A 17,740-nucleotide genomic window follows, 5' to 3' on the forward strand; every position below is an offset into this window, starting at 1 on the left:
AAAATCACCTTTTAAGTATTATCATTCGCATTTTAAAATAAAACTCAAAAAATAATAATTAAATTTGCTTTATATTATTATTTTATATATTTATTATATTCTCAAGAAAGTAATATGTATAAATTTCAATTTTTATAAATAAAATATCAGCATTTTAAAATAAAACTCAAAAAATAATTATTAAATTTGCTCTATATTATATTCCTCAAAAATAATTATTTTATGTGCCTTTTATTTTATCGCGCAGAAGTAACTCTTATAATTCTGCTTTATATTGTAAAACGCACAAATAACTGTTACTTTTGCGTTATAAATATAAAAATCATGAATAACTCGCAATTTCTGCCGAATATTTTTAAAACGAAAATATAAAATGCATTTTTCATATGTTACAAAGTAGTTGTATTTTGTAATTCCATACAAAATAAAACTGCAATATCTACAACAGGTGTATTCGGCCTCTCAGAGGTGTATCAAAAAACAAGTCGTTTGCTTAAAGTTGTTCATTTATACGCAACACAACACACCCCTCCTTCTATCCAACCGACTACCAATGAAGTCTGCACACATTTTAGCGACTTTAACAAAAAATGTTACCAAACGATAAGCGATCTATTGCGAATATTCATTGGAATTTCAACTAAAAAAATTAAAATACAATAAGTTTCACAAATTTGAAAATCGTGGAAATAAATATTTTAAAAATATGCCAAATTATGGATAATAAATATTTTAAAAAAATTCACAATTTTTTAACACATTGTTTGCTAATAAGCTAATATTTATTCAACCATAAATATTTTAAACTATTATTAATTTTGTTTTAAAAGGATATTTCAAAAGTTCCTTCATTCTTCATATTGCTTTTAGTTCATTATTCATATAAATTTTCTATTTTATTAAATATAATTTGCTTGTATTATGTGCACAAAGTTTGCGAAAACATAACATATGACAGATTGCAACAGTGATGCCAATGTGTCACGTAACGTAACGTAATACGTAACTTCTTTTTCTCTGTTACACTTCGGAGATGCCGAAAAGCAGCATTATATAAGCGATGTTATATGTTTGTAGACCAAATATATGTGCTACCAAATCGCACTGTGAAAATTCAAGTATGCATACTAAATTTAAAATATAAATTAAAATCATCTACAACTGTAATAAAATATGTAGTAATAAGACCAAAATATTAGAAACCAACACTTAATCTAATACACAACGCTTTTAATAGCACAAAAAATTAGCAAATACAAAAAACGTAAATGTTATATTAAGTTTTTAACTTTTAATTGTGAAGATCCAAGAAATAATTCAATTACAAATCAATAATCATTTCATGATACTCGGTGTATAAATAAATAAAAGTTTTAAAATTTACTTTCATAATTTCTTAATAGACATGTTCTCCTCTGAATCCTTCTGCATAACTTTGGTGACAGACATTTCAAATCTTCCTGAATAACATACACACGACGCGTACATAACAGCTTCCATGCAAACGCCTTTAACTTTTGCACCAGAAGCTCCCGGTATAAGTTCAACTATTTTACGTAAATGAATTCAACGACTCAAGTCAATTTTACGTGAATGAATTTTGAGAATATCTAAACGAGTTTGTTCATATGGTGAGAGAATTTGAACTATCCTGTTTCACACAACAGCTCTAAATATTTCTGAAGAATATCCACTTTTGCATAAGAGCCAGCGCTAAATAGTTTAACTGATAATTTATGTTACTTAATGAAATTATTTTATAATTATCTTTGGATATTCTTCTAAGAATCTCTTTAACAATATCTTACGACGATTATTTAATTGAATTAATTAAAAAAATTGCATAAATAAAAATGCTTCGTCAATTTGCTCCGCTATTGCAAAATATGTAAACAAAATTCTGAAATCAAAACATATTCACAGCTGATATAAGCTGTCAAAATGTAACTCGTAAATATCTGTAAAAAATGTAAATATCTGTATTTTTTAAAATTTTTATTACATTTATTTAATATTATAAACATTTCTTTGATAAAATTTTATTATAGTGGTTGTTTCCAAAAAAATAATTGAATTTCTTTTCATTGACTTGGCAATATTGTTTTGGTAATTTTTGACATTTGAATAATTTGTTTGTGTTCAACATTGTTTGTAAACAATTTGAAAAGGTGAACCTGCCTTTAGTTGGGTAGTTCATTTCACTGAGCTACCGATAAATGATGTAGTACAAAAAGCTGAACATGAAAAAGATGTTTTTTACTTTGTCAAAGAAGCCAATCTTGCAAGTTTTGCAATGTGGTGCCTTTGATTGTGTACGTTCTTACTATCATTTAATGCAAATAGCAAACTAATTGATAGAAATGATCAAACATGTTAGGATGTTACTGATAATAATGATATTCGTATGCTGTTGTCTTCATAACAAATATAATTTTTGACTTACCTTTTAATTCAGATCTTGTAATGATTGTAAATACGGTTTTAGTACTTCATTAATAAATAAAATAAAATTTCATTTATTCAACACAATTATTTTCTGAATTTTTTATATATAAACCTAACTGGAGTTAGCCTAACTCGCACACGTCCTAAATTAAAATAAAAGGAAATAAATTGCAAATATTGATATGTTAAATTGATCTTTCATCGTGTACTTTGTCGTGTCGTGTACTTTTCTCAATTTGATTTTTTTGTTGTTATTGATATTTACACGTTAAATTTTTGGATTTTTAAAAATTAATATAAATTGAACTTAAAATGAAACAACAATTTTTAAGATTTATTAATCAAACACACATTTTCAATCAAATAGGGCTTCTATATTAGCCATTAAATATATCTAAATGTTAGTACTGTAAGGACACAGAATATCCAACATTATACGATGTCCAACATTATATCCAACATTATACTAATTTCGCAAAAATCTTAATTTCATCTTCGTTTCAGCGAAATTAAGTTGTTTTTTCGATATAAAATTTAGTTTTAAGGATAGAAAGAAATTAAGGAAAATGCCTTAATTTCGTTGAAACGAAGGCTGAAATTAAGGGACATTTAAAATGCAACTATGCATAAGATAGCAGTTGACTTTAATAAAACCATAAAAATATTAAGAAAGTAGTGCAAATTTTTTGGATAGGAAAGAACTGTAACTGTTATTAATTCGAAATAGAGTGAAAAACAATAATTTACATACCTGAAATCTACTATAGCTAATAAAACTACTGAATTTTATCCTTTATAGTTATAATAATCAAATTTAAAAATTTCCCAGATACAAATGGTGTTTGGAGCATGTAATTTTTAACATTCGATTTGTGAACAAAAAACATATGATTTCCTTAATATGATTTCCTTAATTTCACTTTAACGAAATTAAAGAAATTTAGCTGTCTGAACATAGCATTAATTTACTACATTTAATATATACCTTTAAATTAAAAAATACATATATAATAAACATATTTATTTTTATTTCATATACATTTGGAAACTACGAAAAAAAATTTCCAACTTCTTAATTTTTAATATACAATATCAGAAAATATTTTATAGTATGGAGCGCAATGCAAATATGCATATAAACAAAACGAAAGTTTTTGTGCCAAACTGTTATTAATATTATTAAAGATTAATGATATTAAATACTTATGGAATTACTTGACTGTTCACATATAATTACATATCTATAAAAATGTGTTAAATAAGGACGTGTGCGAGTTAGGCTAAACTTAATGGGAGATTTTTTAGGTGTGCCATTTATCAACACGTATCGACACATAACTACATTATCGGCACAACTTAGAATTTTCCTCATTAGAACGCAACTTAGCCTAACTCGCACACGTACTTAATATCCTTCTTAATAAATTATTTTACTAAGGAGTACAATATTTATGCAACCTTGTGAACTACGACGCAATTAGAACATCACAAATGCTATAAAAAGTGCGTAACAAATACTGGAATAGGATGGTTGACAATATATTTTTAGTGCTGCACATGCCAGTAATGCAAGAGTGAGTGTAATATACAATATTCTGCGTACAGTTGAGCAAGCAATAAGAAGAATTGAGTACGGTTCGACACGTCGCTCTGTTCGATTGCATTAGTGTGAGCTGAACAAAAGTAATTTTTCAAAAACCAAAAGAGGAAGACAAATATTGCTTGATTTTGTGGAATATGAAATTCGCTATCGTGTCCGCCATTGCTTTTACGAGAAACGTTTAAATCGTATTAAGTTAAAGTTAAGAAGAAATCAAATCGTAAAACATTTGGTTTATTTTTATGTATACGTTACACAAATTCATTTAATGAAAATTTAAACAAGTAATTATAATTTAAAATAATGAAAAATACATTTTTTTTCAAAATTTAGAATTATTTTATGTATGTACATATTTTAAAATAATGAAAAATGTCAAAAATTTTTATTCGTTGTTAATTACTTGAAAAAAAAAATTGATATAAGAGGCGGGAGTGTAAGCAATATAAAAATAAATTATATAAAATCAGTTCTCTTCGTATGTGCTTCAAACAAACCAGTGTTTTAATTGCTATTTTCTTAAATAAAAAAAACTAATCCAGTTTAAATACGTTAATTACAATGCTGTTATGATGAAATTTTAAATTAAAAGCATCAAAATTTTTTTTCGTGTAGAACGGGCAATGTGCAGTGAGTGTTCCCACCTCCATAAAATAATGCTAGTCTTTATGTATTAATTTGTTTCGTTGCGCAGCATATTCATGTTAATTTTTAATTTACAATTATAAAAGCATCTTTTTAATTTTTCACTAAATTTGTAATTAAATTTCGGCGTTTTCAATTTTGTTATAAAAAAAAACCCAAAACGCGATAACATGAGCTTATTTTTTCATTTCGCTTTTGTTCTTATTTCATCAATGTTGCATGTGTTGGGTTATGTTTTTCTTATTTTTTTTTTTTCTTTTTTTTTTGTACTACAGTCCCGCAAATTTTTCGGTTTTGAGAACAGTTTCTTGTGTTGAGATCACTCCATTAAAATGTTGTGTTTAAATCACATATTTTAGCATTATGCTGTATTATTATGTTTATTGTGGTTTATTGTTGTTTACTGTCATTAACTACTGTTGCCGGCACAGCATAATATGTTTTAATGTATATATATATATATATATAAATTTTTTGTTTTGTAGTAATAAACGTTTGTTAAATGAAAGTTGAATGGGCGTAAATGATACACCTATTCTGAAAAGACAAAGACGTCTACTTTATATTGGAAAAGAGAATAATCAAGCGAATACGACAGGCACCATAATTTCGTCCAAAGCGACAAATCAGCTGGACCGTAGGCGAAACGGCGCTCGGGTCGCGGATTCCGATCCAAATGTTGAAGTTATCTTCACTATGGCACCAGCGCTCACAGAGCCTATAAGTCCAACCGATAACTTAAACAATACTTCGGTGAGGGCGACAAGAGTCGCAACCGCCTCGCGTTTAAATAAAAAATCATTGAAAGAATCTACTTCGCCTACTGAATCAAATGTAAATTCTAATAAAGACAAAAGAAATCGTAATCATTTTGCAACCACTTCAACTCGTGTCACACGTTCGAGAGACGCAAGTCAACGTGACTACGAGAAGCAGGCATCATCACCAAAAAGCGATATTGAAAATATACAAAAGAAAGAGAATAATGTGCATGATAGTGAGCAACTGGGGTTGAATGTAATTTTGGGTTCAAATAATAATTGTATTGAGCCAACTACAATTTGCAAACAGGATTCAACTGCTCAACTTTTAGCTGACTTAACAAGTAATTTTGAAGGGGCTATAAGTGCAGACATTTATTTACGTAACCAATTAAAGGACGCGAATTTAGATAAAGGTGTAAAAGAAAACAATACTAGCGAACCAAAAGATATTTTTGTAATCAAAGCAGACTCAGAAGGTGTACTTGAACAGAATACCACACTGCACATGGATCCGCCTTTAATTACTGATCCCGACAATAAACCAAAAGTGAATAGTGCAATTGAAATTCAAGGTAACATTTATGAAAACATAGATAATTTCAATTCTGACGCAATACCAAGCAACTGTGCGGTAATTCAAGGGCCTGCACTTGAACCTCAAAGTAACATCAATGTCACAACATCTGCGGTAGATATACAAGCTCTTAGTACAGATTCCACAATGACTGCTTCAGAAGTTGAGGATAATATAGAAGGTACTTATAAATTTTAACATTGAATTTTTAATTTAATATAGTTTATTAATTATTCTTTACACATTACAGAGCGATTGAGCCAATTGGATAGTATATCTGGACCTCCTATGCCTTGTGTACAGCCTAGCACAAACGATTCAAATGCAGACTTAAACGCACTTCCTACAGTTGACTCTAGTAAGCTTGCAAATGTTACACAACAGCAAAGTATACAAGAATTGGTAAATTTGGCAACAACTTCGCAAGCACCGATTGTTTTCAATCAACAGAACATATCAACTAATATGTCACCAAGCATAAATATACATAATAAAGATGGTACCGTGCTTGAAGAAGAGGATATCGAAGATATGCTTAAAGGTTTTGCTCAAGTCCCTGCAGATACATTATGTGATCTTAATATTAATAATCTATTTAATGAAGTAGTTAATGGCTTTAATTATGATGAAAATTATAGTCAAACAGCGGCATCAACAAAACCCAGTAATGATATTGATAAGGATACTTTAGAAGTTATTAAAGTTAATGAAATTCTGGAAAAACGAGTTGCAGATATGTTATTGCGATTGCGAATGATTCAAGTACGCTACATCTGTAAGCATAGTAGTGAGGAAATTGCTGGTCTTTTTGAATGGTCTTCTCGTATCAGTAAACGCAATAGTCATTTACTCGATCAAGATAATACGAGTAATAATGATCTAATTGGTATTGGTTCAAATGTAATACCGACTAACACCGATAAAAAACGTTTTATCTCCATGATGGAAGTGTATTCATTGATACGAAAGCTACGCAAAGCACATGACTCTCAGCAGTTGTCCGCCATCGCCTCTTCTGGTGTAAATTCTAGTAATCTATATAAAAAGAATAAGAAAAACTCCCAAGATACATCAACGCTATCATCTAGCACACATGCTAGTGAAATGGTTATAGTACCAACATATGATCTACAGACCATTGACGAAATCAAAACCGTGGCTGGTTTACTGCAAACGGCAATGCGTGATTTACAAAAGTCAATAGATTCAGATGCCACTGAATCAAGTTCTGACGAAGAATCAGCTGATGAAATGATATCTTATAATAACCCAATACAACGAGCAGTATCAATGTAAGTTGAAAATATATTGTACACATAAAAGATTATTTCAAAACTCTATTTTTAGTGTAAAACGAGCTGCGTATGTTTATTCACGTGATCGTGCAAAAATTGGAACACGTTGGTCTTGGGCAGTTGCACAAATTACGGATTTAGAAATGAAGATACAACATATTCATAAAGTTAGTGCAGAAATTGCACAAGGCAAAGGTGCAGTAATTTGTGAAGAGACAAATGATAGTACGATTGATGTTAGTGAAGAAAGTTGCTGTAGAACACGCGCACTTAATACAGCCGTATTTCGTAAGAGAAAATTACTCCAAACTACAAATTTACATACAATCTCAAAGAAAGCAGCACGCCCAAGGTACGGAGAGAATTACGATTTACAAATAACACTGCAAATAGTTTTTTTTTGGTTTAATTTAACTTCTGTGAAATGTCTATATTATTCTTTTATTATTATTTCATTTTAAAATTGTAAAACCTATTGTATGATTTCTAATTATTGTTTTATTAAACAAAACTTTTGAAGCTGATAACCATTATCAGTTTAGTTTCACATTAATCACTATAAGTAACCCGAAAATTGTATTCAAATAATTAATTTTTTAATTTTTTCACTTATCCCAAATATAATGTAATATTCAAACATATAAGCAATAACGATTGAACACATAAAGCAGTGCTTAATTAGAGTATTTAAAAAAATATTAGTATTATATTAAAAACAGCACGCACAAAAAAGAACACAAAGATATTAACCACCTCTTTATTTTGCTCGTAATAAAAAATTGGCAGCAAGCCAGTTCAATGTCTACACTGTTCAGAAAGAAATCTAGCTACTTTATCTCTATCTTAGAACATTTTAATATTAAACAAAACCTTTAACATTTATATTTGTTAATAAAAAGTACTTATTTTTTCAAGATTCTAAATTTTTTTTCTTAGATTTTTAGTTTTAAATTTAAATTAATAATTATCATCTTTTGTGATTATTTTATATTTCATTTATTTCTAAATAGTACCATAAAATGTGGCTGCCAGTGGCCCGTGCTTCCATGTGCTTTGTGCACAGGTCGTTCAGATCCAACTGCACCTCGCGACTTACCTGATACAATGATGCTATCTGAAAGAGTTGCACTTTTAGATCCGGGTTTTCATCCAGTTTTAAGTTTCCCAAATGGTAAGTTAATAAAATCTACCATTTATCTTACACAGAATTAAAACTAATGTTTAAATTTAGATATAAATAATGTTGTCCACTTGGAAGCAATTACACGTTTACCTGAATGGCAACATAGAGTATCACGCGCTCAAATAAGAACAATAGCCAGAAGTATAATAAAATCAGCCCGCGACACCAATGCGAATACTTCCAAACGGAATCCAATATCAGCAATTAAGCGTAAATACACAAAGAAGAAGGACCGAGCTGCAGATCAACGAGGGGGTATATTGGAAAAGAACCCAACCGGATATCAAAATCAGGTTTCAAATGGTACTGCATCTTCTTCCACAACGCCTATATTGGCCAACAGTAAATTATTGTAAACATAATTTATTAGATTATTGATATTAACATAAAACAAAACAAATTTTGCATCTTTTTTTTTTCTTTCTATTGGCACATCTAAAACAACAACAAATCGTAACCTATACAACTCGTCTATACACTTTGATGTTGCGTTACCGTCACGTCACAAATCCACATTCGAATCCTTCAATCATTTACATGCATTTCCTTTTAAAACCATATTTTCCCCGATTCCATCAACGTTTTATAAACAATTTGCCCTCTCCTACATATATATACACATAAATTTATTTTAAATGCTGCCAACATACATGTGGAATTTTTGTTTGTTTCAACAAAAAATAGAGACAACAAAAAACGGAAGGAATTGTGCACCGTTAAACGGAACATTTTTGGAAGTATTAACAGGAGCATCGTCAAACAGCCAAACGCAGACTTACGGAAACAACAACTTTACTCATCTAAAGAGCGACTATCATCACCAGCAAAACTTCGATCAATACAATCCCAACCAAGCACATTCATCATCGATCTCCAACAGCAATTATAACTATAAAAATAGCAAAGCACGTAAACCTGCGCCGGTTTCCACTATTAACTCTTTCAATCAATACAACAGCATGTTCCCACAACACAATAACGGCCAATATAGTAACTACAATGGTAATTCTGAAATCAGCTTTTTGCATATTAACGATAGCTGGGACACACAAGCAGGGCGAAGTAGAACTTCATCGCCAACACATAGTGGTAATATTTACTACAAAAATGAAAGGTAAAGTAACTATCGAATATTTTAAGCACAATTTATATATAATTATTTTTTGTTTTTTTTTTTATTTACAGAACACTTGACAGAAAAAATCGTTCCTCATATGATATAGATAATATTGTGATTCCTTATAGCGTTGCGGCCGCCACTCGGGTCGAAATATTACCATATAAAGAAATTCCAACACCTAAGTAAGTCTTAAATATAATTTATTTGCTTTTCGCAGTTTTTATTTAATTTTTTTTTATTTTTTTTGCAATTAAAATAGCACAGTATCAAACTGAAACTTTTCGTAACTCTGTATTTTATATTTCAAGTTAAATTTTATTGAACACTGAATACTAAAGCAAATTGAATCTATGCAATCTTTTTATATTCACAGAAAACATCTGTGTTGAACATATTGATGTTCTGGCATTTTTGAGTGTTGATTTAAGTTTGCAATATGTCATTATATTGTCGAAATAAATAGTGAAATAGGTTCAAATCTATTCATCTATATTGAAATGTTGGAGCTTAAAATATTGTTTAAATGTCCTTTTGATTCTAATTGATACGGACTTGTTTTTAGTTAAAACATCCACTTATTTCTAGTTTAAACATTCACTAGTTACTAGTTAAACCGTTATCTAGATTCTAGTTGAAACGTGCACTTAAATGTCTACTCGTTTTTATTTTAAATGTTAACTCGTTTCTATTTGAAATGCCCACTTGTTTTTTGTTGAAACTTCTACTTGTTCGTCATTCCTATCACCCTCAATGCTATGATCCAAAAGAACCTACAGATGGCGAGGAATTCCCAAACCTTTATAAACGATAGTCTTAGCCTCTATATTTCAAAGTGATCAAATATTTTTCTCATAAGGAGAGACGATATTTTTGTTTAACATCGATGAAAACTTATCCTCTTGTTTGAATATACATATTTTTCTTAGTATTTCTCTTGTTTTTCTAGTTTTCTCTACCGCCACTGTGGAACAGCTAATTTTACATTCGATCAAGAATAATGTTTTTTCTAATAAACTGAAATGCAAACCCTTTCGCATTCATATAATCAATCAATAATTCAATTCAAAATAACAAAAGTACATAACAAAATTACTTTTGTTTTTAGGTTTAAAATTTTAGTTTTTGTATTAAACTAACTTCTTTTTTTTTTTTCTTATTTATATATATTTCTATATTTCTAATGAAAATAATATTTTTTAGATGGCGATGCATTGACGACGAAGAAACCGAATGTGATAACCCCAATTTGCGAACTAAAGACGCAGCACAACCCGATAATAAAACGAACGGTTTAGAAAATAATGAAATTAATATAAGCAACGAAGTTTTAGCCACGGAAGTATTAAATTCAAACATTACTTTAAATGAGACACCAAAGGAATCTGAGATAAAACCAGAACAAATGACGGATGTTGAGGGGGTAAAAAACAATATTAATAGTGTTGTTGTGCAAGAAAGTATTTCTAAAAATGAAAATTGCGAGACTGAAGGTATTCAAAAAGATACTCAGGAACCACCAATAAAAAAAGTCAAGGCGGAGAGCGCATTTAAACCAATAAGAATGAGTTCAGAAGATATATTTGAAATGGTTAAAAATGATAAAGATGAAAAGGAAAATTGTGAAGAAATAGAGGATATATCAGAAGAAGCAACAATCTTGCGCCATGAACGAGCACTTATTGAAGAAAGGCGAAGGTTCCAAACTTACTTAAAGTTTCCTTGGAGTACACGTTCACGAGCCAATCGTCGTATTGATAGTGTTGCAGAATCTAGTGGAGCTAATACACCAGATCCAGCATCGCCAGCTCCACTTGCTTCTAGTATTGGTGGAGGAGATCAAGAAGTTAGTGTTCAGAAATTAATAAAAATATAAAAACCATTTACTATATTAATATTTTTAGAGCATTCCATCACCTTTTGCGCCATCCACACCTATAACACCCATGGAGAACTTACCTGACGTAGGAGAAAATATTTCAAGTAAATTTATTATTTGAGTGTTTTGTATTGAGTTATTAATAAAAGATTATATTTTTCGTCTCAGGCTCATCGAATCTAATATTATCTGCATCCAAATATTATGGTACAAAGCGACAGGAGAGGCGAAGAACAACATCAACAAAAAAAGATCGCGAGCTCGAACGTCGCAGTTCAACTCCAGATGCAAAAGATGTAAGTGTCAATATATAGTTTGGTCCAAATCAATTGGCAGTAGGATCATATGCGCGGAAGAACTTTATGTAAGTAGGAATATTATGAGGATATAACACAAGACGAGAGTGTTACGATCAAAATCTACTGCCATTTGAATTGAACCAAAAAATAATGAAAACTATACTAATGAGTAATGAAAACTATACTGAAACTTTTACATTGTATATACATTCCCACAAGTTTTAAGAGCTAATATATGTAGTAATACTACTTATATATTAAATATATAATATTAATATATAATGATGCAATAAATATATTTTTTAACATTTTTTATATCGCATTTCTATGCTTTCTTGAAGGGGGCATTAAAGTCTATTTAAGAGAGATTTCTTATTCTGAAAGTGTTCTGACTGCAAAATTTGAGGTTAGTTGAAATTATGAGCTTTACCAAAACATACCCAGTTAATAAAATTATGACCAGTAACCGCTTCTTTCGAAGAAGATATGCCATTATAAAAGTATTTATATAGAACTAATTTCAATCATCTATAACTTTAACTTTGAGTAATTTTTTTTCTTTTGAGCTAAATTTTTTCAGAACACTAAACCTTTCTTTAGATCAATGGATTTCTATGACAACATACATTTATTATATATGCTAAAGTAAATATCAACTACTTTTAACAAACAGGATACAGTTAAAGTATATATCTAATTTCATTCAAAATCTTTAGTGGATTATATATGATAGTATAAATGGTGTTTAATGTTGAAGTGCTTTAACTTCGGGAAATGATTTCTTAGGTGGAATTATTTAAAACACGTAGCGTATTTTTTGGGACTATTTAACAGAATTTAAACAGATGTACTAGAAAACTGTGACCTTTTAGAAAGTTCAATGAAAATACAAGAACGCTTTGTACTTACTATTACTTTTATTCCATAATGATCTCCTATTTTCTTCTATAATAATAAATGTGGTTAAACTAGAAATTTTGAATATTTTTAGTATCAATTTTTTTTCCATTAAAGGTAAATTTAATTGAAAAATACAGTTTTACAGAAAAATACAATTTAATGACAGTGTTGAATATTATATGAAAAATAATGTCATTTCAAGTAAAAACCTAATAAAAAATAAAATGAAAATTTTTCTATAAAAAAACATGAATTTGAACTATCAGATATTATATAGTAGATTTCAGTGTAACAATTGTTATTATTATTTTAAATACCAATAAAAAAAATTTTATAGGTACAATATTTTTAATATAAAATGAAAAAATAAATCAAAAAATAAATAGTAAAAATAAAAGCATTCACACTTTTCACACTGCCACCAGCTAGACAATTAAATATATTTCGGTTGCGTTTACACTATCGTGGAAATATGTTTTATGTAAACGTATAAAACGTTTATATATATATATGTGTGTGTGTGTAGTAGTAGCATATAGATACCCAGTGTTTGTTGGGGGAAAAAAAATAATATCGCATGTATGTGTATCAAACTGAAGAAGCACAGCAATTTTCGTTGCTCAAAATTGAAGATGTATAATCATCACGCCTTTTCCGACTATCGGCAACTTAATGCTTGAAATCTGTAATTGATACAAGAATATGACTATACCTCTGTAGTTTCATGCAAAGAAAATTATTGCGTCTCTTTAACCAGATACTTCGGTTACATTGTTTTTTTTTATCAATAAGCGTTGTATATCTATATATTATCACTATGAATAGAATGATATCTCATCTGACATAAACATCACTGTATTTCCTGAAAAAAAAGCGTAGTGTTGAAGTCTTAAACAATGTTTTCTGAGTATAAGAATAAAATCAATTATATGATAACCGAAGATAAAATTTGGACCTATTCATACGACCGTTTTCGGATCGAAAACGGTTTCTTGCCCAATCAAGAAAGAACCGTGCAAAAGGTAATTCGAAAATCAAGATCAGTAGTAGAACAGTAGTTCTTAATTCTTGTGGTGTAGTGCATTATAACTTTATTTCCGTCGAACCAAAATGTTAAAAACAAATATTATTTGAGGGTTGTGTAACATTCCGTCGAACCAAAATGTTAAAAACAAATATTATTTGAGGGTTGTGTAACATTTACATCAGGCATTAGTTGTTCAATACCATTGTTCAAAAAAAATAAACTCATCATATTCCGAGACTTAGAACCTTGTGACTTCCGACATTTCCCTAAGCTCAAGAGACCACTACGGGAAATGAGATAAAACTTAATCACTTTGTGAGCCACTCTAAAAGTTCACTTTATTAATTATTTCCAGAATTGTAAAAAAATGTTTGCAGACTAGACTGTGTAATGTATTGGGAGTCTTAAATCGCTATAAAATTTCTGCAGAAGTTAATACCAAATCGTTACGAAACTAAGTTTAGTTTGCGGTAAAATTAGTACTGAAATCATTCGAAAAAACTGGCAGCATTCTTCACTACATTTTGGAGTTCTGATATAATTAAGACAATAGTATTAAGTATTATTGTATTATATTATATATAAACAGTGACTTTAAATATTCGGCAGAGGAGATTATGAGAGGGAGTGTGATAAAGAATCAGTTGAAATGGATGATGATATTGATACTGATAATTTTAATGACGTCAAAGGTGCTAGTGAACATTGAATACACAAACTAATTTTCAATAGCTTTCGTTGCTCATAATAAATGAATTGTTTGGGAAGTAGGTAATCTCGATACCAAAGATTTAATGTCAGTGAAGGGATGACAAGAGAAACGTGTTTTTATGAAAAATAATATATAAAAAATAATAATATTAAAGCAAAAAGTAATTCTTTTATTTAAACAATTTCTATAAAATTTTATTCTTTTAATAAGAAAAAAATCATATATTTAATCATTATATATACTAGTTCCATTCGGCAGCTCCGAAGTGTGCCAAAGAACAACAAGTTGCTTGTTGCTTGCTATAAGTGCTAAGTGACATATTGGCATCACTGTTGACAACAACTTGCTTGTTGCTTGCTATAAGCACTAAGTGACATATTGACATCACAGTTGCAATCTGTCAAATGTAATGTTTTCGCAAAGAGCAAATCTTATATATGTGCACATAATGCAAGCAAATTACATTTTGTATAAAAATAAATGATTAATATAAAATTGAAAATTAAAATGTTCAGGATTTAAGAAATTTTAAATTTCCTTTTACAACAAAATTAATAATACATAGTTAAGAATATTTATGCCTGAATAAATATTAAATATTTGTTAGCAACAAATACGTTAAAAAATTTAAGGCGCTTTCCAATTATACTTTCTTCATGTACTCCTAAAAATAAATATACAAATATATATTTATATTTTCCACATTACTGTTTATTTTTAAAATATTTTGTTTTCGTAATTTTCAAATTTGTGAAACTTTTCTGAAATATTTTTTGAAATTTCCAATGAAGATTTACAATAGATCGCTTATCATTTTCATAACATTTTTTTCTGCAGTCGCTAAAATATTTGTTCACTTTATAACTAGTCGCTTAGACAGAAGAAGTATTGTTTTTATTTTGCGTACATTTTAGCAATTTAAAGTGAGCAACTGTACATCTATTAATTAATTTTACTGAAATAATTAATAAAAATATAATCTCTCATTTTACAGTTACTACAATTTATGCCACCATTTGAACATCTGATATTTCCGCTTACAGTGGAAAAATACGATACTATGTTGCAATTAATGCCCACTTCTCATATAGTTGACGAGATTGCCGATATAAGTGCTGGAGATTCTCAGTACAACATTCAAAACAGTCTTTTATCGAAATCAATGGTCAATGGTGAATTGCAAGGAAATAAGAGACCAAAAACAAATAGTTCAGTGGATCGTAAGGGAGTTAGCAGCGAAGCGAATTCTAATATTAACGACAAAGATGACAATGTTCAATTTGGCGCCATCGAGCTTCGAGATGATTATCCAAAACATCCTTTACATTTAAATGACGAAGCCTACGACGAAAATGCTTTTAATGCATATGATAAACGTAGCAATATCTTAGGTGAGAGCGAGGATGAGACATCTGAGAACGAACCATTTGAGGATGATGATCCAAATGATCCGGAATGGAAAGGAACTTCAGGGGAACGTACTGATAGATTACGCAGAAAACTGTAAAAAGTAAAGTAATATCTAAAACCAAATATGAGTATGTAAGCTTTTTTTCATTTTGTTAACTAAAGAGTACCCAAGTTGCAACTCCTATTTAGCGGTTAATTTATATTATGTGTTTTAACTATGCATTTTTATTTATACAAATTACAACTTGTGTAAACAACTTTTACTTATATTAAATAGGAAAACGAAGTAATTAAGTATTTAATTAAATTTTTAATGTTTTACGTTATATATACTAAAATAGAATATACGATATCAATTTTGCAACTATTAAAATGAATCAAGGAATTTTTTATTTTTTATTTGAAGTTAGAACATTGTTGGTCGTTTGCCGCTATGAGTGAAGTTTATAGGTACATTTTGCTGTATATTTTTATTTATTTATTTTTTTTTTTTTTTAATTTTTTGACTAAGTACTGCTGTTGTTTCTGTTGAAAAAGTTAATGAAAATATTTATTATATTAAACGAAATCAGTGTAAAAGGAAATAAAATCAATTGTATGTGAAGATATACAACCAGTTTTGAGAAAGGGAGAGCTTAGCTTTCTGGGGTGACAAAATATGGATTGAAACGCGTTATAAACATTTTCTTTAAAAATAAAAATTATGTAAAAAATCGGAAGTTAAATAGAAGCTAATTAAGAAATGCTATTAAAATAAAAATTTTTTAATTAAGCTTTTAAATTAATTTCCCTTTTCACTTTTAATTTTATTGTAAATTTTAATGAAAATAGAGTTTAATGGTAATTTATGAAATCAAATACTTTTAAAAATTTAATAGTATAAAAATTAAAATCTTGCAAATGCATGTACAAAAAATAAACACAAAAAAAATATAAAAATCTATTAAAATATTTACAAAAAAAAACTATATGTAAACAGTTGTAAAACAAGCTTGATAAAAAATGTCTGTATATATATACATATATAATGAAATATATACATAGTACTATTTTTAATAAATATGTTTATGTCAGAGCAAAATATAATAACAAGAAAATAATTCTGTAAAAACAAAAACAAAACAAAAAAAAAAACAAGAAAACAAATTAATGTATAAATAAATTAAGCAACTAATATAGTGTTTCTAATTACAAAAATATTTGAATATGAAATAGCTTTGAGCTATTTACAAATTTTATAAGATAAATTATTAATTGTTAAAGATGTTAATTTTATTTTTTTTATATATTTTAAAGGCATAATATTGTTGTATGTAATGTAAATTTTAAAAATTTGATAAGAGCTCAGTGGATAGAGGAAATGAAAGGTTTGTTTATTTAATATTAAATATACACACTTACATAATGTACAATAAAAAATACATAGAACACGCCCAAACATACATAAACATAATTTTACTTATTACTTAAAATACACTTATACACATTTATACATACATTTATTAATATAATATTTTTCATTAGAAGTTATATTTAGATGTTCATTTAATTCTGTAATTTACTGTAACATAACTTAGTACAGCAGTTTATAACTGCTTAGACTATACAAAATAATTTAAAAATAAATTCTAACAAAAAAGATCAATTAAATAAATATTATTGTTTTATTTTATTTTATTAAAATCCAGCATTTGGTATTATTTAAAATAGGAATTTTTGAAATCTTAAAAATAAAAATCGTTTTTATAAAACTGGTGTATAACAGAACGAACTTTATATAGTCCAATTCTGCAAATGATTGTGTAAAGAAAAGGTTCGACCAATGAATACTTCGAGTTAAAGAATTTTTTTGCAATTGCAAATAATTTGCTCTCTAAAACCTGTTGCACT

The 17,740-nt window shown here is 28.5% G+C and overlaps 2 protein-coding genes across 5 annotated transcripts in view; both read left to right on the forward strand.

Moving 5' to 3' along the window:
• LOC119682735 (serine/threonine-protein kinase PAK 3-like) overlaps positions 1 to 17,740 on the forward strand; it is a 491,650-nt gene that overhangs the window by 101,821 nt on the left and 372,089 nt on the right. The window lies entirely within an intron of this gene.
• Positions 4,037 to 16,088, forward strand: LOC119682728. Of its 4 annotated transcripts, none has more exons than XM_038096224.1 (12): positions 4,037 to 4,329; positions 5,176 to 6,209; positions 6,279 to 7,320; positions 7,376 to 7,675; positions 8,334 to 8,494; positions 8,555 to 8,848; positions 9,191 to 9,620; positions 9,692 to 9,808; positions 10,827 to 11,469; positions 11,528 to 11,606; positions 11,671 to 11,798; positions 15,435 to 16,088. In XM_038096224.1, exons 2-12 carry the CDS (start codon positions 5,204 to 5,206, stop codon positions 15,945 to 15,947), a joined length of 4,713 nt encoding a protein of 1,570 aa, XP_037952152.1. In that variant the 5' UTR covers positions 4,037 to 4,329; positions 5,176 to 5,203; the 3' UTR covers positions 15,948 to 16,088. The 4 variants fall into 4 exon arrangements, with proteins under 4 accessions (XP_037952152.1, XP_037952153.1, XP_037952151.1 ...); XM_038096225.1 differs by lacking the exon at positions 4,037 to 4,329 and adding an exon at positions 4,463 to 4,481; XM_038096223.1 differs by lacking the exon at positions 4,037 to 4,329 and adding an exon at positions 4,491 to 4,675.

The sequence above is a fragment of the Teleopsis dalmanni genome, chromosome 2, assembly GCF_002237135.1.
Source record: "Teleopsis dalmanni isolate 2A chromosome 2, ASM223713v2, whole genome shotgun sequence".
NCBI lineage: Eukaryota > Metazoa > Arthropoda > Insecta > Diptera > Diopsidae > Teleopsis > Teleopsis dalmanni.

Excerpts from the sequence above, each read along its gene's own strand:
- LOC119682728 (XM_038096224.1), top strand. The coding sequence starts at position 5,204 with ATGGGCGTAAATGATACACCTATTCTGAAAAGACAAAGACGTCTACTT. Across the intron at positions 6,210-6,278 it reads AGTTGAGGATAATATAGAAG|AGCGATTGAGCCAATTGGAT; the intron begins GTACTTATAAAT and ends TACACATTACAG. Across the intron at positions 8,849-9,190 it reads AACGCCTATATTGGCCAACA|AGACAACAAAAAACGGAAGG; the intron begins GTAAATTATTGT and ends AACAAAAAATAG.